This window comes from Corvus brachyrhynchos, unplaced genomic scaffold (assembly GCF_000691975.1).
Source record: "Corvus brachyrhynchos isolate BGI_N302 unplaced genomic scaffold, ASM69197v1 scaffold86, whole genome shotgun sequence".
NCBI classification, from domain to species: domain Eukaryota; kingdom Metazoa; phylum Chordata; class Aves; order Passeriformes; family Corvidae; genus Corvus; species Corvus brachyrhynchos.
In genome coordinates, this window is record NW_008238647.1 from 787572 (window position 1) to 812863 (window position 25292).

General features: G+C 36.0%; 1 protein-coding gene across 5 annotated transcripts in view; it reads right to left on the bottom strand.

Annotated features, from left to right (window-relative positions):
- Positions 1 to 25286, bottom strand: part of DYNC2H1 (dynein cytoplasmic 2 heavy chain 1) — a 155050-nt gene extending 129764 nt beyond the window's left edge. For all 5 annotated transcript variants that reach the window (XM_017737642.1, XM_008636292.2, XM_017737644.1 and 2 more), the window contains exons 1-28: positions 24990 to 25286; positions 22452 to 22622; positions 21806 to 21941; positions 21371 to 21489; positions 20735 to 20879; positions 19732 to 19964; positions 19358 to 19492; positions 19151 to 19264; positions 18858 to 18969; positions 18582 to 18706; positions 17313 to 17488; positions 15755 to 15950; positions 15118 to 15213; positions 14501 to 14653; positions 14292 to 14390; positions 11976 to 12115; positions 11650 to 11878; positions 11067 to 11194; positions 9692 to 9807; positions 8280 to 8407; positions 4564 to 4713; positions 3561 to 3766; positions 2568 to 2723; positions 2364 to 2478; positions 1678 to 1848; positions 1113 to 1495; positions 257 to 389; positions 49 to 166 (exon numbers count right to left, since the gene is read on the bottom strand). In XM_017737642.1, the coding sequence (XP_017593131.1) occupies positions 49 to 166; positions 257 to 389; positions 1113 to 1495; positions 1678 to 1848; positions 2364 to 2478; positions 2568 to 2723; positions 3561 to 3766; positions 4564 to 4713; positions 8280 to 8407; positions 9692 to 9807; positions 11067 to 11194; positions 11650 to 11878; positions 11976 to 12115; positions 14292 to 14390; positions 14501 to 14653; positions 15118 to 15213; positions 15755 to 15950; positions 17313 to 17488; positions 18582 to 18706; positions 18858 to 18969; positions 19151 to 19264; positions 19358 to 19492; positions 19732 to 19964; positions 20735 to 20879; positions 21371 to 21489; positions 21806 to 21941; positions 22452 to 22622; positions 24990 to 25190 (4384 nt within the window). In that variant the 5' untranslated portion in view covers positions 25191 to 25286. The remainder of the gene's footprint in view (positions 1 to 48; positions 167 to 256; positions 390 to 1112; positions 1496 to 1677; positions 1849 to 2363; positions 2479 to 2567; positions 2724 to 3560; positions 3767 to 4563; positions 4714 to 8279; positions 8408 to 9691; positions 9808 to 11066; positions 11195 to 11649; positions 11879 to 11975; positions 12116 to 14291; positions 14391 to 14500; positions 14654 to 15117; positions 15214 to 15754; positions 15951 to 17312; positions 17489 to 18581; positions 18707 to 18857; positions 18970 to 19150; positions 19265 to 19357; positions 19493 to 19731; positions 19965 to 20734; positions 20880 to 21370; positions 21490 to 21805; positions 21942 to 22451; positions 22623 to 24989) is intronic.
- Positions 25287 to 25292: the final 6 nt, after the last annotated feature.

Below are 25292 nucleotides of genomic sequence, written 5' to 3' on the forward strand. Positions count from 1 at the left end.
GCTTATTTCTAAATAAGTATATTTCACAAATAAAGATTAATGCATTACCAGCAAAAAGTTTCTTAAGATGAGACTGGATAACCAGAGGATTCATGGACTGTCCTAAAATCTCTAATAAGTCATCATCTCCAATAAAATAAAATCGTGGAAATGCTGAGCGTTTTTCCTATATAAAAACAGAATAAATCAATTTTGTTGATTTAAACTCAAGCTTACTGACTTTCTTTATAAAAAATTGTATTGATGTTTACTGTACCTCCAAAAACTCATTCAAAGATTTCTGACATCTCTGAAGCTGGTCAAGTATGGTAGTTAAGGTATTTTTTATTCCGGCCCGGGCATTCAGTGATGTTATCCTATTGTCACTCTTAATATCTGACATAATGGATCTTGACAGAAAATAAAAGAATTCATAAATCCATTATAATTTTAATTTAAATACAGTATCTATAAAATTAAGTAAATAGAAATTAACACACAGGCAAGTAATATAAACAGCTGATATATTACTTTCAGGTTTCAGTACTAATGATGAAACATTTCAGAATTTACCTCAATGTCTCTCCAATATAATTTAAGAGCAATGGTTTCTTGCTAAAATTTCTCTACCCAGAACCAAGAAAATTCAGTTCTTGACTTCTATTTCCTTTTAAGTCATTTCAACTCATGCCAAGACAGATAATGGTACGTATCTTTCCATATTTCTAAAACCTACTCCCTTTTTATCTTATGACTTGTTTGGAAAAAATAAACCATCTGTTTCTCCCAAAAGTCTGTGTGTACTTTCTGATGGTCTCCAGCATGATTCTTGAAAAAATAATTACATCACCTCTACTTCTGCTAAGACTAACCTTGTGTTTGCCTGCCTTGCTCACAATCTTTGATGTTTCACATGATTCCCTTCTTCACATGTACCCCATTAAATGAAAACACTACCACCTTTATTCAGATACATGTCACCATCATACATGTGTATCTTCTGAATTCCTGTCGCTGACCTTCTTCTCCATACATATTCCAATTGTTCCATATATTTTCACCACGAAGAATGTTCTAGACTACCTACATGCCAAAGACACTACAAAAGGTAAGTCGCATTCCGTAACACTAACCTGAAGTTTTCATCAACTCTGTTAAAACGAGCTTGTTCTTTGGGTAGAGCTCCACGACCAAATATTGGTTCCAAATAGACCCATTTCCTTTGAATTTGGTTTAAATTCTGCAGGTATTCATCCAAGTTAGCTAGCTTTTTTTCCCAGACGGACACTTTATCTTCAAAACCTTTGTAATATGGAGAGTCCTTAAGAGACTGTAGAAGACAGCGATGATCTCCAACTTGGTTGACTGTGTCCTTCCAGTCTTTAATAAGCCTGAGAGTCTTGCCTTGGCTGTCTTCATAATCTGTTAACACAAAGACAGCTCCAACTCCCCAGAGTTCAAGCTCACGCAATGCTTCTCTGATTGTGATTTCACCTTGAGCTCGACAATTCAAATCCTATTTAAAGGCAAGAATAGATCTCATATGAAACTACAGAGCTTGCAATAAACTCTCCATTCAAAAATATAATGCAAATTCTACTTCTATAGTATTAAAAAAATATGCATATGGAACTACATATACCACATAAAATAAACCATAAAAAAAACTATAGATCCTGCGTTTAAAATTATTCATACCTTAAGTTCCACTGCTTTTTCTATAATGGCATCTGTCACTTTCAATAGATCTCCAAATAGCAAACCCTCAAGAGTAGTGCCTCGGGGAAGACCCAGAAGACGGAAGAGATCCAACCAATGATCTGGAGAAAGCTGGTCTCCTCTTACGTATTTTAGGAGTGGAATTATCATCTGCAGAAAAAAGGCACATATAAATCCATCTAGTCATTATGAAAATTGCATCTCTTTGATTTTGGAGTGACATGCTACTCAAACAAAAATAAAATTTAAGTTCTTAAACTGAGGTACAGTTTTTCCAGTTCCTGAATTTAAAGTTTAGGAGTAGGATTCTGAAGACAACTCATTTGTATAAATGTGTCTATGTAAGCTGTAATGACCATTCTGTTTACTGTAGAGAACTAAAAGTTCTCAAAAGTAAGTGAAATGTTCAAAACAGTACCAGAAAACGTTTTGTTGAATTTTAATTGATTTTATTGTAAGAAATGAACAATGAGGTATAGAACATTTTTTGTTTCACAGGCCTTGCTGAAATTCATAGAATCACAGTTATTTGGGTAGAAAATGACCTTAAAGATCACCTGGTTCTAATCTCCCTGCTGTGGGCAGGGACACCTTCCCCTAGACCAGGTTGCTCAAAACCCCACCCAACCTGGCCTTGAACACTTCTATGGTAATTGGCATCTTACTTTGTATTTGTCCACTTCTTTTTGCAGCTTTACTGTCATTACAGTATGTTCTTCCATCTTCCTCAGTTTGTCATGCCAGTTAAACAAAAATTCTTCAAATAGGTATATTTTACTTCTGCATGAAAATCAAACAAGAAGGTCATAACAACACAGTACTACTACCACAACTGTATGTCCACTAAAAATAAAGTAACAAAATGTTACCTAAAAGTAATCCAGTCTTCCTTGGCTTTTTCCTGAACACCTTGATAAAACTCTTCATACAATGCCCATACTTCTGCACAACTCTGAATATCTTGGCTTACAGCTTCTGACAGTGATAAGTCAGGCTCTTCCAATTTAAAATGATGGCATTCTTCACTGCATAAAAAGATCACTGCATTATGCATTACATTATTCCACTGTATTTTTACAGTTTAAGAAATGGTACCATAAAGAAATCATCATATTTTTTTAAAAAAAGTCATTGTCTTTATTAAAGAATATTGCTGCCAACTGCAATTTCCTTATAATCTCCTTTTTGAATAGAAATAATAAAGAAATATGAGACATAACTCTTCTACACAAGAATCTTCTCCCACATTCACATTTATTTCCCATAAACTTTCATTTATTTCCTATTTATGAGAAAAGTGAATTAATTGGTACCCTCAAAATCAAAACCGAAAAGAGAATAATTTTGAATTGATTGTTTCTTCCTGCTAGGTTAAAAGAATATGCTGATTTTATTTACCATCATTTACATGCCAAGGTAAGAAGTTAAATAGAAAACTTCATCCTCTCATAATCTGCAATAATGAGCAAGGACACTTACTGGTGGGAGAGGTGAGCTCCTGCCCACTTAAGTTACAAGAGGATTGAGGTTCTTTTTGGACCAATATCCCAAACCTCCTCTTAGTGAGAATTTCAAAAGTCAGAATCAAGCCTTTAGTGTACAAACTTCCTTTTGCAAGACCTTAAGAGACTTCTCAAATTATTTATCCAAAAAAACATCTAGAAAACCTTAGCTTAAGAAATTCATGTTAGGTAAAAATCAACAAAAAGGACCCAGAAAAGCTAATGAAAAACATGTAACACAAATGATATTACTTGTATTATCTGTTGTGATAAAAATTGGTGAACATTTTCTGAGATACTATTGCTACAAAAGATCAATATATTAATGAATAAGATATACAGGGAAATAAACATACATACATGAGTTTTTCTTTCACTGTTTTAAGTTCATCGAATTCTTTTTTTTTTTCCTTTATCATCTGAGCACTTTTCTCGAGTACATCCTGATCACCTGTTTCAATGACATCATCACTTGGCTTTAGCTGATCCCAGCGAGCTTTAAATTTTTCCAGGTCTTGAAGATATATGTTGATACGTGAAAGCACATTTCCTCTCATCATTTCCATCTGCAAAGCAATAGGCAAAATTACATTCTTTCAATGGTTTGTACCTACAACTGTGATCAAAATCAAAACATCATCTTCAAAACTTGATTACTACAATTTGATCAAAAATCAAACTCAAAAAACTTCTTGCGTAATGCCCAAAGAAATAGTTCAAAATAGTTCAACTTTACTCTCCTTGTTTTGTTTTTCTTTTAAAGGGGGCACTACTTTTTTTTTATTATGCTAGCACTTGAGTAGTACTTGAGACCTATTTATTCAGCCTATGCTACCTACTTAGATTGCCTCTTATAGCACATAGAAAGATTGCTGAATTTGTATGGCAAACTGCTATCTTCAGTAGAACTTCAAACAAGTTCAGTAATTTGCCTATGGACTGGAATTACAGGACTGTGCATAGGTTAGCAAAGCTAAGTGAAAAGAAATAAAAAGCTTCAATACTAAAAACATGATAAAGTAATAAAAATGCAGTCTTTGAACTGTTATCCTCTTTTCCTCTGTTAACCATTTATTAAGCCACTTGTCACCAGAAAGTTGTTTTGAGACAGAAGTACAACAATACAACATTCATTTCAGCATCAGTTCAACAAAGTTTCCCCTAGTTACTGCTTCAGAGTTAACAGTTACTGCTTAAGAGTCTAAGTATTTTTCCTCAGATGGCTCATCCTCAACTCAATAATGCCTGTGTTAACACTGAACTGACAACATTTATAGATGTAATCTAAGAAAAAAGTATTGTTCCAGACATATTCAAAATAATTTCAACATTCTCAGGCAAAATTTTAAGCTTTTATCGCTACCTGTTCAGCAATCATAAGCTGGTGGCTTTCCATCATTAATTCAAATTTATCCCACGTAGCTCTTAGGTTACCGATACTGTCCAAACCTGCACCAGCCACAGTTCGCAGAAGTTTGTTTTTATCTTCAGCTTCTTGAAACAGGAGAAACATCTAAAATCAGAAAGATCAAAAGTAAGTGTGCATGCAAAAACTCACTAAATCGTGTTTATCTAAAGCAAATACATATGAATCACCAATTGTGTATGCACCGATAATAAGCTGATATACAGCTGCTTTTTTAATACTGCTTATAGAATAACATCTAAACTTTTGAAAAAATAGTATCTGAGGTATTTAGAGAAATTCTATATCTTGATCCTAACATAAGATATACAGAAGTGAATGTTAACTATGAAAGAGGTAAGTGACACCTTACATATTGCCGAGATCAACTCAATCAAATTGGAGAACAGCAGCAGAGCAACACAACTCAATAAATCTGTGTGTATGTTTCCTGGCTTTGACTGGGATGCAGTTAATTTTTTTCTTAGTAGCTGGTACGGGGTTGTGCTTTGGACTTGTCATGAAAATGACATAGATAGCACAGGGATGTTTTAGTCACTGCTGAGCAGAGCTTACACAGAGCTAAGGCCTTTGCTGCTCCATACCCCACCCCACCAATGAGGAGACTGAGGGTGCACAAGGGGTTGGGAGGGGACACAGCCAGGACAGCTGACCCCCGCTGATCACAGGGACATTTCACACCATATGGCATCATGCTCAACAGAGAAAGCTGGGGAAGAAGGAGGAAGGGAGCGTTCAGAGTGATGTTTGTCTCCCCAGGTCACCATTATGCATGATGGAGCCCTGCTCTCCTGGAGATGAATGGCTGAACACCTGCCTGCCCATGGCAAGCAGTGAAATAATTCCTTGTTTGCTTTGATTTTGTGCGGCTTTTGCTTTACTTCTTAAACTGTCTTTATCTCAACCCATGAGATACAGCCAGGCAGAGATATTCCATGCCATGTAATACTGCCTCCTTTCTGTTCATTTCCTTTCCTTTCCTTGCCTTGCCTTATTTATGTCTTTCTTTTACTTCTTTCTCTCTTTCTTCATTTGTTGAACTATTTTGATTTCTATCCATGAGGTGTCTCATTTCTACTCTTCCTTTCCTTTTCTCCTGTCTCATTAGGGGTGGGGGAGGCTCTGAGTGAATGAGAAAGTGACCCAGCAGGTGTGTAGTGCTTAGCTGCATATCAGGGTAATCCACAAAAAATATGGTATATTAAAAAAAAAAAGAAGGAACAGAGACAATCCAAATAATTAGAAATTATCTGAAAGAGCACCAGTTTTTGTCACCTGTTTATGCAGGGCAAAAAAACCCATCTTTTTTTCCCACATACTAAGAGATATACTAAGAATTCAAAAGAAAAACCAAACCAACCCTTTTAAACTATGTAAGTCAGAAGAATCATCTGAGATAAACACATACAGTTTTATACATTTACCAAAATTTCCTGTTATGTGTGCTTTCCTTTAAAAATTAAAAAGAGATAACAGGCAACAGTACTACAAAGTAATTCTCTTCAATATCCAATAATTCTCCCAGAGTTCCTACAAAATGTACTGAGTAAAGGGCCAAGCAGATAACCTGTATGCAAGACAAAGCTAAAATTAGCTGTCTGTATGTGGACTTGTTAAGCAGACATCTAAAACTCCACTGAAACCAAGGTCTCAATTATTTAATCACAGAGGTTTCCAGCACTACTTGAGATCCTCTACTCTATCCCATCTGCCTTACATCTACAGCCCCGAAAGTTATGGGGCTTCCTATACATCCGGTGTCTTACCTACCTTGAGCCTTGTATAGAGCTCTCTGATATGCAGGACATCCCTCAAACAGTAGACACCTATGCATCAATAACTGCACTGAGCTCTCAGCGGAGCTAAGAAATCAACTCAGGAGGATGAGCCACAAGGTGCCTACACCAGGGTAACAAGGATTGCTCCAGGCTGCAGCTGATTATACCACTGGGACTTGATTCAGTTCCTCCCAAATACATGTATCGGGCCATCCAAGATGTCCTGTGGCACTTGCATGCCCTGCAGCTGCAACTACAGGAAGGTAAAGGCCTCCAGAACTTATCTGTTACATCTGCCAGCCTTGTGAGGACGTTGGAAATGCATCTCGATTAACTCTAGAACTGCACTTTCAGGCAACTGGACCAGACTTCTGCCGAGTCTATTAACAGCACATGCACTGCAGACACCTGCACATAAACACCTAAACTCAGATGCACTCATTTAGAACTGAATCCTTCAAAGGATAAATCTTGTCCAGTGGGGAAGAGCTAATATGGGGTTTGTAGAACTCCACAATCTTGCAGAACCAGTGCTCTTTAAAGGCATTGGTACGGGTACAGATGAAGGAAAGTTAAACCATATATTCCAGTTGAGTTTCCAAAAGGCTTTTAACACAAACTCTCATCCAAGGCATTTAAGGAAAACTGGTAACCTTGACATAAGAACAAAGGTCTTTGCACAGATAATTAATTGGGTAAAAGACAGGAAACAGTATTAGGAGGAAATGGCTAGTTCCTGCAATCAAAAAATATCACCCATGGAGTTCTGTAGATATCTGTTCTGGACTGCTCAAAGTGCTTATAAAAGAATTGGAAAAGGAGATCAGCCTGTGAGATGATAAAGTTTACTGATGATACTATGTTATTTCAGGCATTAAAACACTTCACCTGTAAAAAACTACAGAATGAATGCAGAAGAAATAATGACTAATGATACTGGTGACAAGTAAAATTCAAGTAGATAACCATGAAGTGACATAAATGTGAAAAAATAAATTTCACATGTACAAGCTGAGTCATAAGATAAAAACTGCACCTCAGACTTGGTATCTTGGGCTTATGACAGCTAATTTTACCAAAATGTGAGCTTAATCTAAGAAGCAGGAAGCAAATCAAATGTTCTGAGTCACAGAGACCAAAAAGATAATAAGAAGTAATATTACTATTCCATCATGTAAATCCATGGTTTATTCAGATCTTAAAAATTGAGAAAAATCTGTTGGTCACACAGAAAAAAGAAATAGAAAGAAAAGACTTATCAAAAGGCAACAAGGATGATCAAAGTTGAGTGAGTTTATGCATAAGAAAAGATTATATTAACTAACACTCTTCAGTCTAGAACAGAGATGGCTGATACTAGACACAACAAAGAAGACTACAGTCATGTGCCATGAAAAGGAGAACAGGAACTGTTTGGTCCATATCTCTCCCAGTTTAAGACATAAATGGTAACAGGAGGCAGTTGGAAAAAAAATGAAAAGAGGGGTCCTTCATGTAATGGTTAATTGATCTACACTTTACTAGAGTGTATTTTGGATATCAAACATGTATTTGCTCTCAAGAGAAGACGAGGGAAGGCTGTGGAAAAGAAATCCACGAAGTGTTCCTATATACTCAAGAACCACATAAAACTCAACAAGGTTCTGGTTGAAGATTAGAAGTAAAAAGTATCAAATACGGTACCCTGGTTTTATATTTTCACCTAGGTAAATCACTCCACTGCTGGACACAAGTTACTGTGCTACATGGACTACTGCCCTGACCCTATATGACCTCTGGATGATCTTTATTAGTTATTATTAAATGTAAGTTTCCATACTAGAAAGTAATTAGTTTTATAGCTGTTTTTCTGGACAGAATAAAATAGTATCTTACCCCTTCTTTTCGTTCATTTAGGCTTAAATATTTTAAATTGTCTTCTGCCATTTCCTCTACAGTCTGGGGCCTAATCACTAGTGTTTCCATGGCATCGGTGAGAAATGTAGAAACATCACACAGATGAGCTACATAAAGATGGAAAACAAAGTCACCATGGAGAAAATATTTGTAGTTTTAAACATCCAAATCAGACAAATGCACAATGATACAACATTATTCATAAGTATGCAAAGTACTTGCTTAACAAATTGCAGACGCCAATCTTGTCTACTACCTGAACAAAAATTGCAGATTTGTGTTTACACACAGCTTTTCAAATGTGATCCACTGCATTCAGTGTATGATTTAAACCATAAGTATCAGAGACCCTTCTGAACATTAAACATAAATACATTTATTTATGTATTATATACATATAGGTGTTTATTTATATACTTTCAAAAGCTATATAGTTCTTTTTTTTAGGTAAACAGAAAAACAGATGTTAAAATAGGTTTTGGGTTCTTTGGGGTTTTTTTCTGTTTGTTTTGGTTTGGCTCTTTTAAAGAAGCTAACAACTAAAGCCACCTTGCTTTACATATTGAAAAGTCTCACAAACAAATGCCTGAATAAGCTATAATGTTGTTTTTACCTACCAAGGTAAATCTTTTCTGACACCGGGAAAGGAGCTGTATAGCTCCAGGAAATCTTCCAGGAAAGATTCACCTTTCAGGCTATGGAAATAATTCACTTTCTGCACAATCCCTGTTCTATGTCTCCTGTTTCTAAATCATTAGATTTAAAGCACAAAGCACTGTTATTTCTCATCATGTACACTTTATTCCGCTTTGTCCTACTGTTCCAGATATAGATCGACCACCCAAAATACGGAAATGTTTTGCATTCTTCAACACAGTTTTAACAGTTTTGACAATCTAAGCGACAAGCAATTCTATGGAGTAAGTCTAGATTATTTTAGACTCTGCATGAAGTATTTCAATTTGTAAAACGAAAATCTAATAGAATTTTTTATTACAACATTTTATGATGCCTTCTCAAACACCTAGGAAGTTTTCCTCCCTCAAACATCAAATAAATTTTCCTCCTGGAAGCAACAGAATTTTCTTCCAGATAAAGGAAACATGCAAAATAATGTTCATATGTATTCTTTTACACCTGGAACAGAAGTGGCAAAAACAAGAGAACAGGAAAGATACACAATGGACATCAAAGGGTCCTAGGTTACATCTGTAGTGAAAAAGTAATATTGTGGAATACACAGCTGTAACAGATTACTTTCTCTGCATTGTGATTTCTGCAGTTCACTGTGGCCGAAAGCACAATATTTCTTTAAAAGAGTATTTACATTAACACAAATGTGCCCAAGTACAACAGAAACAAACAAAATACTATTCATTGAAGTTATTTACCTTGAATAGATTTTCTCAAAGAAACAACTAGAATGTCGTACAACTTCTGGATGAAATCATCAATTACAGTTTTCACAGGGTTGCAATTAACAGTTAAACAATCTATTCTGATCGTGCTTCAAAAAAAAGAGATTAAAAGACAGCAAACATTCAGTCATTCAGTAGCATACTTATATGTCAGTATCTCTGAGATCTATGAACATCTGTAGTTTACCCTTTGTAGCTTAATGAAAAATTTCCTTTATAATTCTACGAATAAAAGTCATAGCTTATTGGGAAAATTACGCATAGTATTGAAATATTTATAACAATTATGCATATATGCTTTCAGTTTTATGAGGACTGAGGTCCAATGCTCTGCTTCTCCAAATAGCTGGAAAATGGCTAGATTTTATATAACCAGTGCCATAAAATTCTGAAAGGCTATTACCATACTCAAAAGAAAAATACTTTCATTGTTTGTATACTCATGCCTTTAATTCTCTAATTTCCATAGGAGTTTACTAACTGAACCTTCAATAGTAATAAGAAGAGAAGAAAAGCCAAAGAGAGTCATTTCAAGGCCCCATACCTAACATATCAGTGACCATAAGTAGTTGCCTAAAGAACACTAAGAAAACGGTCTACCTTATTTGAGATCTTCCTGAGTATTCTCCCTCAACACCAATATTTTCAACTCATGGATTTTTTAGCAACATGTTGTTTCTGGCTGTAAGGCACATCAGCCAGTTTCTCTTCTATTCATTTCACTCTGTCCATGAACTCATGGAAATCTTTACTACTCAGAGTATCACTAGCCGGCAAGTTCTACCAGTCCATTCTCCAGCATGAAATCCCACGTCTTTTACCTTGTTCTGAACGTGATTCCTACCAGTTTTACTTGAGAGCTCTAACCATATAGTACAATAAATTCATGTGAATATATGTAAGAATAAAAGCCTACATTAGCATATTTTAAACTGTAAGAGGTAATCAAATGTTTCAATACAGGAATTATTTCATGACAAATATTTACAATGTCTGTTCTTAACTGCCATATATATTTCACATGTACAGGACTTAGCTAAAAGATTTGTTAAAATATTATGTTTTGTAGTATTTCAAAATCAGCCCTGAATTTTGAAGAAGTTTCCCATTAGATCACAGGAAGTAATTAAAAGTTTTCAGAGAAGGTGGCACAGATAAAAGAGAGCAAGTATCTAAAAATAAAAATGAAAAATTAATATCTAAACATTTAAGAAGTAAGTCAACATTTTAAAAACACTTGAAATTCCATCTGTATCTTCATATAAAAAGAAAATCTCTATTTTACTATTACCTTTAAAATACCTGATAGAATAGATTATTCAAACAAGAGAACAGAATTACACTATACCTTGGAAGACGTTCTGCTTCTTTCCCTCTCACTTTTAATGCCTTGAAGTTTCTTTCCCAATCCTGTTTGCTAGAAAGATGTGTCTTCACCAAAGGTTCCATATCTACTTGGCCAATTACGATCCATTCCTTTCCAACATTATTTTTTATTTCATGGGAAAGAAATAGTTTCCAGATTAAAAAACCGTTTCTCAATAACATTAAAATATTTTCATAATATTTTCAAGTTACATTCTCTTTAACCTTTGTTCTCCTTCAATTATCTGTAGATTTTCTTAGTGGAAAAATCAGGAGGTAAAAATGGTTTGACAGATTCACACATTTAAGGAGAATCAAAACATGAAGACTGAAAAGTCAGCTATTATACAGAGCTTTCAAAAAGAACTATAGATAGTTCAAGTCAGGCATGTGCTTAAGCGGTTGGCTTAACATGGATGGACTTGCTAAGCTTTTGCTTATCTGCCTTGAAGAAACAGACAACAATACACAAATGTCACTGCTCAGCTACTTCTAGAATGTCCAAAGCATAAAATGATACAAATCTAAGGGAAAAAAGGCATGAGTCAGTCCAATATTGAAAATACCTTGAATTGATTAGAAACATCTGTCAGCCTTCTGAACAAATCCTCTGCTTTACTGAAAGCAGTCAGAAACCCATTTGCATTTCTTTCGGTCATAACAGTGAATATAGACTCATCTTCTGCTTCACTTACTCCCCTAAACTGATTTGGAATGGAGATGAATCTCTTCATTTCTCTGTAATATCTAGCTCGTACTTCTTCAAAAGGAGGCCTGAATTGCAACCGGCCTTGCCTAAAAAGTGAAACAAATAACAGAAAAACTAATACTTTAATGTAATCTGCACCTGAATATTTTCTTTTAAGGCCAAAAAAAAAAAAAAAAATCTTACTTGAATGTTAGATCAATAATTATCTCTGGTAAATTCTCATTGAGTGCTTCTAAGCCCATTTGATACTGATGCTCCAGAGCTTTGTAAAGTTGATGATTCCAGTGTTGTCTCCAAGCTTTCATATCACTCGATTTGAAACCCTAAAATTTAACAATGTTTATTTTTCTTTTATTTTATTCCCCAAACCATAATTTTAAGACAAAACTGCACACGGTATAAAATCTGAAGACCAGGATCTTAGTAAAATTCAGTGATCACAAAGCTGGAATAGACTTTGTCACAGCACCAAGCCAGTCAGAGGTTAAGGTCCATCTCGACAACATACCTAAGTCACATTGTTTAGTTTTAGGTAGTCCTGTGATGAGCAGTGACTTGGATTTGATGGCGCTTGTGGGTCCCTTCTAACACAAGATATGAGCTTTTGATTATGTGACCAGTTATTGTATTTATTGGATTTATTGCATTTATTTCAAATTAATATAGGAATAAAAAAAATATCCAAATCAAACAGTCTCTATGGCAGATCAGCATCAGCACTTCACTGAGGTTCATCACCCATTGGTTTACCAGAACGTTCTTCAAGGTTACTCTAAAATGAGTAGGACTCTGCTGGAAATAACATAAAGAGCTGGGCAAATGAGAGATTTAAACCTGTATCACACCTTCTATTTTCTTGTAATATGTAAGCTGCCTTTTAAATAGTATTTATAAAAATTCTTGTGTGTTTCCACAGATAAATGCTAACTAATAAATTAACGTAAGATTTTACCTCAATGAATTCCAATTTTCATTGGAATCTGCTACACTGCACTATAAAAACACGTAAAGCCTTATCATACACTCAAGTTCTGTAAATCACAGATTTGGGGTTGGAAGGGACTCACAAGGATCAGCAAGTCCAACTCTTAAGTGAATTGTCCCTACAGGGATCAAACCCATTACCCTGGCATTATTACACCATGCTCTAACTGAGCTAAACGGTCGTTTGCAAGTCATGCAGAAATTTGCAAAAGTACAACAGAAGCTAGAAAATAAATCACAAATTTCTTCCAGCCTAAAAGGTTCTCTTGTTTAATTGGAGATTTTCAGACAGGGCTTTGGAGACAGTCCAGGGTCGCTGCAAGAAGCTACACACTTAAGGTCTGCCCTACAATTCAAAGCTGCCCACAGGAGCTCTTCCAAGAGAAAGATTCTAGAGATTAAGAAAACCTGAAATTGTCTTAATTAAGCCTTAAGACAATTATAAATGGAGTTTTTAAAGAAATACATAAAATCTTGATGATGACAGCAGTAAGACTACACCATCTTATAATTTTTGGAATGTGAAAAAAATATACATTTGGTTAAGTTTTATCACTTCTACTCAAAGATTTTTAAAGAGTGACTTAATACAGTTCAGGTAATTTTCCATCTAAAAATATTGTGCAATACCAAAATAATTTTCAAGCAGATCCTAAAGCAAATCTAGATTATTTTCATAAACTATACTGACTTTAAGATAAAAATCTGCAAATTAAACTTCAAAAGAAATTAAAAGCCAGAATCAATATACTTATTTTTCGTATTATCTTGAGAGACTGGAAACAAAATTAGAAGTAAAATACTGTAAAGTTACTGTATTTATTTGACTGGCAAATACCAACAGAAGTAATCTGCATTTGCATTACAAAGGATAAGAACAACATGTCCATCTAAGAATAGAGTCCTTTGTTTACTGAAGGTGATAGGAAAAATTACACTGACTTGAATGATAACTCAAAATAGCTCGCTTTGATAATACGATAGTCTTAATCAAAATCTTTGACATTTTACTCAATGATATTAAGGGTCTTTTCCAACCTTAATTATTCTATGATTCTACCCTAAAAGTTGTCAGCTGATAAGTGAAAAAAAAAAAAAAAATGTTTTTCTCATTATTTCAGGCAGAAATGCATTTTAATTCTAAATTTTATACATTTGTTCTATTCTGTGTGGGGATCACTCACTATCTTTACCAATTTCTTCATTTTACCTTGCATTAATGGCTCAGACACAACTGATCTACATCATCCAAGGTTTTCCCATTTCCTCATCTAACACCTGTTATTGACCAAAAGTTCTTCCCCCATTACTAGTATGACAAAAAAATTACCTCCATCCTCCTCATCTGAGATTTTACCTCACATCTGGCATTAACTAGGACACAGATGTTTTCCTAAGACAGCCAATAACTCCTTAATCAAAATTAATTAAATCATGCTATGTTTGAGTCTTAATTCTTGATTACTGTTGAAAAGTCAAATGTTCACAGTTTGCAGCACAAAAATCAAACCCTGCCTGTGACTCAAGGCTGGCAAAACCAGTTCTGAGCTCCTGAAGTCCCTCTTTCCAACGCTGCTGCTGCCGAAGTAGATCAATATTCATAAGCGATATGACCTGTTAAAAGAATTTTAAGGGATAATAAACATACTCATTATCATGTAAATCAAAAAAAGGTTAAGGTATGCCATAATAAACATGATTTCAATTTCATCTGGAAAATATACCTTTTGAATGAAGTTTGTGTGCCACTTCCTTAGTTTTCTATTTTCAGTGGAAAGCCGTTCAGCAGCAGCTTGGAGTTTTTGGATATAAGCCTCTAGTTCTCTGGGATTATCCCATGTTATTTGAGCTTTTCCTCCAGGACCAGATTTTGAATGCTTTAAAAACACACAAACTTTGTAAGATTTAATGACAAAAACAGTCTACCAGCTAGCATAGAGGAAGTGATAATATGAGAAAGATGGTTTTATTCCTCCCTTTCCCTAGCTGCACTAGAGACAAAATAATCTGGTAAATCACAGACATAGAGGGGCATAGCATTATAGCTACATCAGTGCAGTGGAGAAGGAATAATGACAGACTCCTAACAGAGTTTGAAATAGATCAACTGATGTTGAGACTTCTGCTCCACAAACATAAGCAGACATCTGAAGATTAGAGGACACCTTTGTTCTGCACAGATCAACACCAAAAATGTGACATTAATAACTGCTAATCAACTTCACCTGTTTATCAAGAAATAATTTTTTCAATTACAATGCAATAAACGTAGAAAAAGTGACCCAGAATATGCACAGACACCACTGAAATTAAAAAGACAAAGAGAGAGGAATTCCTTCACCTTAATTATCTGTTCAAATGCTAGAGCAGATTGTAACATCATTGGCTTCTGACTCCCAATCATTTGTTGATCAATAGAATTATAGAAGTGTGCCACCTGTAAAAAAGGAGAGCTTAAATTGACTAGAACAAATAAAAGTCTTACGTCATCTTTGCCTTAGCTGTAGGGGTATCTCAAATATCATTGACACCTCATGTGAAATTGAATTGAGTGGCATTGAGTGTAACCAAAAAAATTTACCACCCACCCCCAAAAACCCCAGTAAAATTCTTACTAATATATTTTCAGTTGAAAATTAGCAATGGCGAGGACAAGTTGCTCCATTTCATGACAACTCCCTTTAGTCATAATTATAAAAAACTGGGACTAAAACTTGGTGATCAATTACTTATTTTTTACAGTAACTTCATATGGCTTTAATACTGTATTTTAAAAGAAGACACATTCTGAAACCATAAAGCATATCTTTACTTTTTTTTCTTTTATGGACTTAGCTAACTTGTTCAAGAAAGAAGTCACTTTCATGCAGACAAGCACAGTGAAAAGCTTAACCACACAGACAGAAAAGACAGCACTGTAGAAAAGTTCTACAAACTAAAGATGGGAAGTCAGAACAGGAAGTTATTATGGCATATACCTGCTTGAGGATGACTGCCTGCTTGCAGAACTTTTGTGCAGTGTTTGCAACATGCTGTATTTTTGCTGGTATAGCAAACCCAAGTGCTGACAGCTGACGTACTTCTCTTAGCAGAGTCACCAAACGATCTGAGTAAAGTATGTTTAATGTTCCAGAAATGGGATCCAACTCCATCACAGGGCTATTAGCTTGGATACTGAACCAAAATCAATCATATTACTGACTATAATTTGATATTTATCCTTAGGTGCATTTTACCGTAATACAACAAACTATTCTAAACAGCTTGATGTCATTCTATTTTTTCTATGGTTGCTAACATTTTAATTTACTCATAAATTATTCTAGTAACCTTTGCTTTTATTCAAAGCCAATGAAGATAAGACAGAATTAACAACGCCTATCATTTTTGCTTACAAAGTTTTTTCTGTTTTGTGACAATAGCTAGCATGTAACTCACAGCTAGACAGTATTTCTAAATTACACTGTATCCATCATATTCTCTCAAGCAGGCACTTTCCCAGCCCCAGTCTTCAGCGCTGCAAAGGGGAAGAAAATAATGAGGGAACCAATCTAAGAACCAGAACTTGCATCAATGGAGCATTTTGGTATATTCAACCAGATGCTAATAAGAACATCAGCCTATCTTCAGACTTTACTCCAATTTTTTTTTCTACTTTAGCAATGCTTCTACCACCATCCTTTCAAAAACAATTCAGCCTTACTCATTTTTTTCTTTTTTTTTTCTCATCTCTTTTCTACTTCCCATATCCATTGCATTCCCCTTTGTATGGAGCTACTTCTGTTCTTTTAATTAACCACATCACATCTTTTAAGATCTCACAATAACAATATGGTGCTAATAAATTAGATGGCTGTTATATATTTGAGTATTTTCATTAAAGGTTTTCACTTAAGTATCAACTCCTGTAGCCTCTGTAACTGCAGACAAATTCTTTTCAGAGGAATTCTGCAACACTCAGAGTTGAAGACAGAAGCTATGTAGCCAATCAACTAAACCAAAAAATAGTTAAAATATATTTTAATATCCCACAAAGAAATTTTATTATTTTGGGAAACAAAATTAATAAAATTTAAATTGATATGCTTACCCTTCTTTCAACTGCCTTATGTAGACTGCAGAATTTCTTGTGAATAACAATTTTTTACTCTGCATGTGTCATCTATATATCACAGCTATACTCCCATATCATCTGGTTTCTATACATTATCACTCTAAGGATTACAATGGTTAACAAGTAAAAACAACAAGAAAATCAAACGTCCTTCATTCCAGGTGCTAACAGAAACTGCAAGATTAGTTATTAATCTGCAATATTAGCTATTAATTAGTTATTAATAATACAGTTCTGTATACTTCAACTTACCAAGCAAGACTGGCAGGATGATGAAAGTATAATAAATTGTTCTAATTTGTCTCTCCACTCATTCTTAATCCTGTAATTTTTTTTTATTTCCTTTGTCAAGTTTTAATGAATTACATCCCACTACAGATTTCATTATTTAATAAACATTATTTTAAAAAGAGTGTATTTACCAAAGTCCTGACTTGGGATTTGATAATTCTGACTGGATATTCCTAGACCAATCATCAAATTGTTCTTGCTCATATACTTTTAACTGTTCCAGGAAACAATCTGCGTTTTGATGAAAAGTTTGAAATCCAGGTAAGTCAGACAGAAGAGCCTTTGCCAGCTTGATAGAATCATCCACCTTAAACACAATAACAAAGAAAAGAAGATTAACTTCTCAGTATTCGATCAGAAAAGAAAAATCACAGCAATAAGGATCAATATTACAAAACATCCAAGTGGGATTCAAAAGCTGATTAGGAAAAAAAAAAGTGAATTCTGAACTGTGTCCCAGACGTTTGAATTCTCTGTACAGTAAATTGTGTCTGAATAAGCTGTCCACCAATGGCATCCACCACTACTAATATACCCCAGGATATCCTACTTGGTCTTTAATTAACTCTCTGTAAAGGTACAGATCTCCCATGAGTCTTCTGTTGTATCTGTAAGGTCCATAACAACACTCAAATGTATTTGAAATGGAATTTCACATCTACATGTGGACAAATTAAAACTCTAGTCAATACAATCAGTGGAGATTTGAGAGCAGTTAAAAAATTTAGTACAGCCTAAAGCAGACATACAACTGACACCCATCAGCAGAACGGGACTAATCATTATTCTGGGATAAGTAACTTCTATTCTCATTCAAATCTATAGTTATTGCAGAGGGTACTTATGTTCACAAAAAACATTTTGGTTTTCACTGGTCAATGTTTTCCAAAAAATGTCCAAATTTTCCTACTAAAGTGTGAACACAAACTTACAAAAACAAGATAAATTAAAACAGAATTGTTGTACATTTGCTTTTACTACTGTAAATTCCGTGTCAGGCACAAGCTTGAAGTGTACTACCAAGAAATCCCTTTGACTACAAGAGGACACTACAAAGGTTAGTAATAACAGGTGAGAATTCAGAATCTGGCTGTCTGTGAATCTTAAATACAATTTTAAAATGCAAATTGGAGGGCAAAATTTAACAAAAACACCTCCTGTCCAAACTTTGGTCTTTTTTTTTTTTAATGAAAAAAGTTCAGTTTACTACAAAAAGACTGCATTCTGGGTCTGCTAAAATAATAAACTTAGCAAGCAGCACCACTGATAAGGAACCTTGATTACATAACTACTGGGAAGCCCACAATTTTTCTGTGCGGAATCTCCCACAGAAATGTCAAATACCATGTTTTATATTCTTGTGTGATAAATTGTGTGTAAGCAGTAACAGAATCTCGTACCTTCAGTTCCAGCTGCTGTACCCATACAATATTGTTGACAACTTCAGAAAGGTTCTTGCCTGACAATGGTCCAGTAACATCACCAGGAACACCATGGCATCGAGTTTCAAAGTCTGACTCATAGTCTAACACATGCAAAAGATGCATTAGACCAGATATTTAATAGAACAACCTTAGATCATTACTGTAGTTATAAAAATATACCAGGAAAACTGACATACTTCTAGAAGTAAAAAAAGATCCTAGCATTCACAAAAAATGAATGCAATTAAATACCTTTGACATAATCTTGAAGTGCTGCTAGTAATGTTTCCCTTTCAAAAAGCAATTCTTTGCTTATATTTGGGTGCTTTATCAGTTCCTTATGCTTCTGAAATATTTGAAGAAGCTGGAATATTAAGATTTAAAAATGTTATCACTTTCTCATTAAAAAAATTAAACATAGGCTGACACCACCCAGTAGTGCTGTCTTCGGCCCTAAGTACTTACTCTTGTCCCCTAAACTGACTACTTAGGCATTAAATAACTTGATCTTCAGGAAAGTTTTCAGACTACAGAATTACTCATACCTGCTGTGGACTGTCCTGAATTTCTGAAATAAATTTCTTCAATCTGCTTGCTATTTTTTGTTGCGCTGGTGCAATAATTCTTTCATACTGAGAGACTGCTGCTTTCCATAATGGCTAGAGATAATGAGTTCGTGTGTTAGTTTAGGACTATATACATTGCAAAAAGACACAGAAAGAATGTGAATAAATCAAAAATAAGCATTATACCTCTGTGTAAGGATTATAGTGGACAGGATTTAGGCCAGCAAAGGGTTCAAACACATGCGAAAGATGTAAAGAATTTTGTTCTCCAGCTGGCAAAAAGAACATAAGTTTTTCATGCAGTGTTCTAACAGCTAGCACCTATAAGGGAAAAAAAGTATTTGCTGTATCAAATGCATTTTTACACAAAACTTACATTTGCAAGTACCCATCTCTCTCCTTTTTACAAGAAACTTTTGAAAGGCTCAGACAAACAGATTATGGAACACTATCTGACTCTGAAAAGACTATGAAAGTATTTCAATTCCCTTTTGTAAATTAAAGCAATGCTGTTTAATTCTGCGTCTAATGAAACTAATGTGTATAATTCAAATCTCTACCTCATCAAGACGTTTGCCAAGTTTGGCTATCGATTCAGGGAAATATTTCTCATTTTTCCATGGATGTACAGTATAAGGTTGCCACAGTTGTCCAGTTAGGTATTCACAAGCTGACACCCACTGCTCACAAATCAAGATGCCAGCTTGTATATTTTCTTTAACACTGTGAAAAGTATCCTCCCACAAATTCAAAGCTGCTAATTTTCTCTGAACAAATCTACCTAGTGAGCCACCTAGAAGACAAAAAACCAAGATGTTATGTTTGTTTAAAGTAATTCCTTTAAAGGCTACACCGCTTTCCAATCACATTTTTTTAAAAAACAGTGTAGTGTCTTGATTTCAAACCACACAAATGCAGCAGTAACTGATTATTTTGTTTCAGATTCAATAAATCTCTTGAATATCTCCAAGGTAAACAGAGGTTGGTCCAACATGTGAAGCTGATGGATTTGGATTCTGGATTCCACACACAAGCACCTGTCTTTATCAGCAGCAATGGCAGTATCTGGCTGCTCCCCACAACTCTTCCTCTCATGCATACACACAGCTGGCAGCAGCACACAAACTCACTGTCCTATGCCCGTCCCCAAATGTGGGGCTGCTGTCGAGAATGAGAGAAGAACCTCTCTGCACATCCTGCTCTCACCTCCATACAGACTGAACCGACCTTTAATAGGGGTTCATGCAAATAAATTTTCTCCTCTGAAAGAAAGACAGGGAGTCAAAGCAAGTATGACAAATCCAGCCCACAGGCTGAAAGGTATCCAACTCCATCTTCTAACTATCTATCACCTTTCCAATCATGTGTGAAGGCATCTACCAGAACTGGCTGAATTATTGCATACTGGAAGGCAAATAATATTCATGGATCATAATTACAAGAAGCAAGCACCTTCATGCTGTGGGCTGTTATTGGTGCCTTTACAAGGAAGAAGGTCTCTGCTCAAGGAATCATTTTACTTTTCTCAAATATTCATTTAATAAAGACTGCATAACAGTTTACCTATCACATCCAAGAGATTATGCATGCGAGACTGTGGATAAGGATCATGTTCTGTTTGTCTCCACACACCATCAACGGTATCCTTGGTAGTCTCCACCAAATCTACAGCTTCAAATAACGAGAGAGTATCCAAGTTGTAATAATCCTAGAAAAAAAAATCCTTAATACGTTTACTTTGCAGATAGTATTGTAGAAACATTTACTTTTCTGAAGCTGACAAGTGGTATAGTTTCCTGAGGTTTACTGCACAACAGAATATGTCATAATACTCTCAAAAAAACAAGCATTTCTGTAAGTTTATTCACGTGAAGTATTCATTGATATCTGAAGTACTACTCAAGAAAGTGCTTTGTGGGTGCCGAAAATTTTGCATGAGAGCATTAATAGTGTCCTTTTCATCTCGTGAATCAATCCCCAGTTCACAAACTGTAGAATATAGTTGTATTTCTACAGCAGCTCCCAGACATGAATGTAACTTAAAGTAAAATTCTGCCTAAGAAAAAAATAACTAAATCTTTATATATTCATATATCTGGAAAGAGTATACATATACTGACATATTGACATATATTTCATAGAAGAGTGTTTTTTACTAAATCCAGAAATGTATCACTGATCACACAAAATAAAACATACTTTTGCAATGTCCTCAAATAGGTCTCTAAAATATGAAGCTCTCTCTTTACTACACCCTTTACTTCCATGACGAGAACATTCTCTCCAGAACTGAAATTCATCTGTTGGTGTAAGTATAGCTGCAAATAAAATAGAAAATATTTATATATAAAATAAATGAATGTTTATAAAATATGTTCAGTCAGAACATACTTTCTAAAGCAAATTTTTACTACATGATTATGTAAATATCCTTTAACTTCTGATCCTGACTAGATGCAGTATAAAAGTCAACTCTGGTCTCCTGGCATGACCGTCAGTAATTCCAATCTACTAACAACAACCAGTTATATTTCATACTGTGCAATCACTGAGAAGCCTAAACATTCAACTTGTAAATAAACTATTTACTCTAAATTCAAAATTAACTATAAAAGACATAACTGCAAAACAAACCTCGCACATCATCTTCATTGAATTTTGCTCCTGTGTAACTGGGATCTGGTCTTCTGAGAGCAGTACTCAAGCCAGCTTCAAGCTCACTTAGAAGTTTCTGGAGTTTGGGATCAAATGCTTTACTCCACTTCTCATCCTGTAATGAAAATTTCAAAAATTGTGACTCTCACATGACAGAGCAATTACTATTTTCTTAAAAAATACATAAAATTCAGATTAAGTAGAAACCACGTGGTGGGACAATGTAGCATTTTTTGTCTATAAAGTCAAAGAAGAGCCTTCTCATTTAACAATTCAAAATAATACTACAAAAAACATTTTTATCACAAAATCACAAGTCAGTTGTTGGGTTTATAAAGGCACTCTGAAACTGTGTGAGCTGTTTTCCAAATTAACCATCGCTGGCCAGTGTATTCCACATTTACAGTCAGGCATATGTATGACCAGAATCTTCCTCTAATCCTTACTCATAGGAGCTTAAGTACTTTCTTTAACTTAGAAATCATAACTATCACCCATTGTTTAATCTCCCCAAATACTTTGGTTTCATAACATAAAATATTTAGCTCAGAATTACATAACATCCAATTGAATTCCAGTGTCTCAATATAAAGCTACAGAACATTTAAACTGGCATATTGCTCACCTTCAGTAATACTGGTGCAAAAACCTGTCGTACAGCTTGATAAAGGGTGTTGATTGGTGAATCTAGCATAGATGACACAAGAATATTACTGTGAAGATTATCCTCAGTAATTACATCAGGTCTCAGCTTAAAGAACACCAACACGTTATTCTTTGAATCGGTAGCTTCAATCTGTAATAATCAAGAAGACAGGATTTGTTTAGAAAGCTGTTACTGACTGCATATTTTACTAAATTAAATACACCATTTACACAAACAATTGGCATCAAGAAAAAAATATAAAATACCATATTACTCCCTCTGGGTTCTGATAAAATTGTGGCAGTATCTGATTTGCAGAGAAAATTAAAAGTTTTATTATACTCATTTCTGAGTCCATAGGAACCTGACTTCCAACACCAAATACATAAAGCCTTCTACAGCATATAATGTCTGTAAATACCGTAATTTCTTACTATATTTTGAAAACTCTACTTATTGCTTTCTCTGGACAAAACAGAAGCTCTCTCTTGTACCTAGAGAAAACTAAGCATGAAACCTATTTTTTTTTGTCTTTTTATACTACATACCTTTGGGAAAATTTTTCTATAGTCTAAATATTCTGTATTGTTCTCCTGAGTTTCTAAATACATAACTCTATTCATAAATTTCTCAAGGACAGAGAAAGGCATGCTCCTTCATCAGTAAAACCATAAATTGTAATATGACTAATGTTCCATCCACAACCCAACTTATGGGTAAAGTTCCAAAAATTGCCATAAAGTAATTACTGAAACTATTTGTGGCTGAGGAGAATTCACAGAACAGGGAAATATATTAAACATTTGATAAATTAATAGCAAAAAGATATGCTAAGTGAAATCCCAGATTCTGTGCAATTGTAAACATCTGTGTACTATTTTTCTGTTAAAAGAAACAAAGGGTAGTAAGAAGAGCTTTCAGTTGTATTGGACAGTATCAGTTTTACTTTCTTATCAACTCTGTAGCCCAACACCTACAGACATAGCTTCACTGAAACAACAAGTACACAGTACAGCACCAATATGCATCTGATCTTCCACAGCTGCTGAAAGCTGCTTTGTAATTTAGACAGTGGCTCAACAGCACCCCCAAAAACTGGTACATAAATGTTCACTCTTGCCTGAACATAGCATGCGCTAGAGTTCACAGAAGATTAACCAAGGAGTTATGCAAGTTACTGGTCCAAATTTCACATCGAGGACTCCTTAGATACATCTTTGTGTGCAAAGCCACTGACATAACAGACACCATGTCCCTGATCTCACTGCAGAATGACATGTCCCATGTTAAGACCCACACCTTGCCTGTACAGGCTGTGTGGCTGGCACCACACCATGCCCTCCTTACATGGTGACACTTCACACCCCATGGTATCAATCCCATGAGTCAATTGCTGAACACAAGACTCAAGGCAGGACATTTCACACAAATATCCTTAGATTTGCTCGCAGCTGGACACATCAGTTTGGAAAATGCATGCTTTGGACAAACACCCACCTACGATTTGTCAAATATCAGCCAATGTGCCACACATTGGGTCCCATTCCCTGCACGGACATTGCCCATGCAATCCTTCCCATCACTTGCATGCAGCCATGCCCAGGAAAAAATCATACATCCAACTCCATGCCCCAGGCCGCCTTATGTTTACATAGAGACAATATACAGCTAAAACTGCACCAACATGGGCACAATCCACCAACAAATGTATCAGCAGCTGATGATACGGCCTTCACAGACTCTGGGGACAGTGTTCTTGTAACAGCAAGGATAGAGCTAATTTTCTTCTTAATAGCAGGTACAGTGCCATATTTGCAGTTTAGTATGAGAATAATGTTAATATCACACTGATGTGTTGGTTGTCGCTGAGCAGTAATTACCCAAAGTCAAGGACTTTGCCATGCTTCGTGATCTGCCAGTGAGGAGGGGCACAAGAAGCTGGGAAGGAGCATGGCCAGGACAGCTGACCTGAACTGGCCAGAGGGATATTCCACACCACAGAGCATCATGCTCAGTGTATAAACTGGAGGGAGTTGGCCGGGAGGCACCGATCGCTGCTGGGGGCAGGCTGGGCATCAGTCAGTGGGGGGTGAACAACTGCATTGTGCATCACTTGCTCCTCCTGGGTTTTGTTCATCTCTCTCGCCCCTTTTCATTGCAATTATTAACACTATTATTAGTATATTAATAGTTAGCTATTATTATATTTTATTTCGTTTCAGTTATTAAGCTGTTCTTATCTCAACCAGCGGCGTTCTTTTCTTTCTAATTCTTCTCCCCACGGCAGGGGACAGTGAGTGTACTTATCTGCCGGTTGGGGTTAAACCACGGCAGCTGCCAATCCCTTGCAGCAGACACTGAGACCGGCACAAATACTCGCAGGAGGGAGATGTCTCCCAAATCTGACACCAGTCTTTACGACCACTAAGCCCGGGCTGACTCCGGGCTCTGCATCCCCGCTCGCACGCCGGGACGCGGCAGACGCGCGGCACCCGCAGGCGCCGGACACTACGGTACCTTGTTGGAGGCGCTGAGCTGCGCCCCCGAGCGCTGCACCACGAGCAGGAACTCATTGCCGTCGTCGAGGAAGCGGCTCAGCTCCAGACGGGAATGCAGCTCCGCGGCCAGGGCAGCCCCCCCGCCCGCCGGGTCCAGCCCGAAGTAGTTGGCAGCCGTGGCTGAAATAAAGCGCTTCCTCCTGTCTCCCTCCCCGGCCATGGTGGCGGCACGCACCCCGCCAGGCAGGATCAAGGCGGGGGCGGATCCAGAACCCCACGGGAGCACATGCAGGCGCTGGCAGGAGAAGACCCAAGGGGCTCA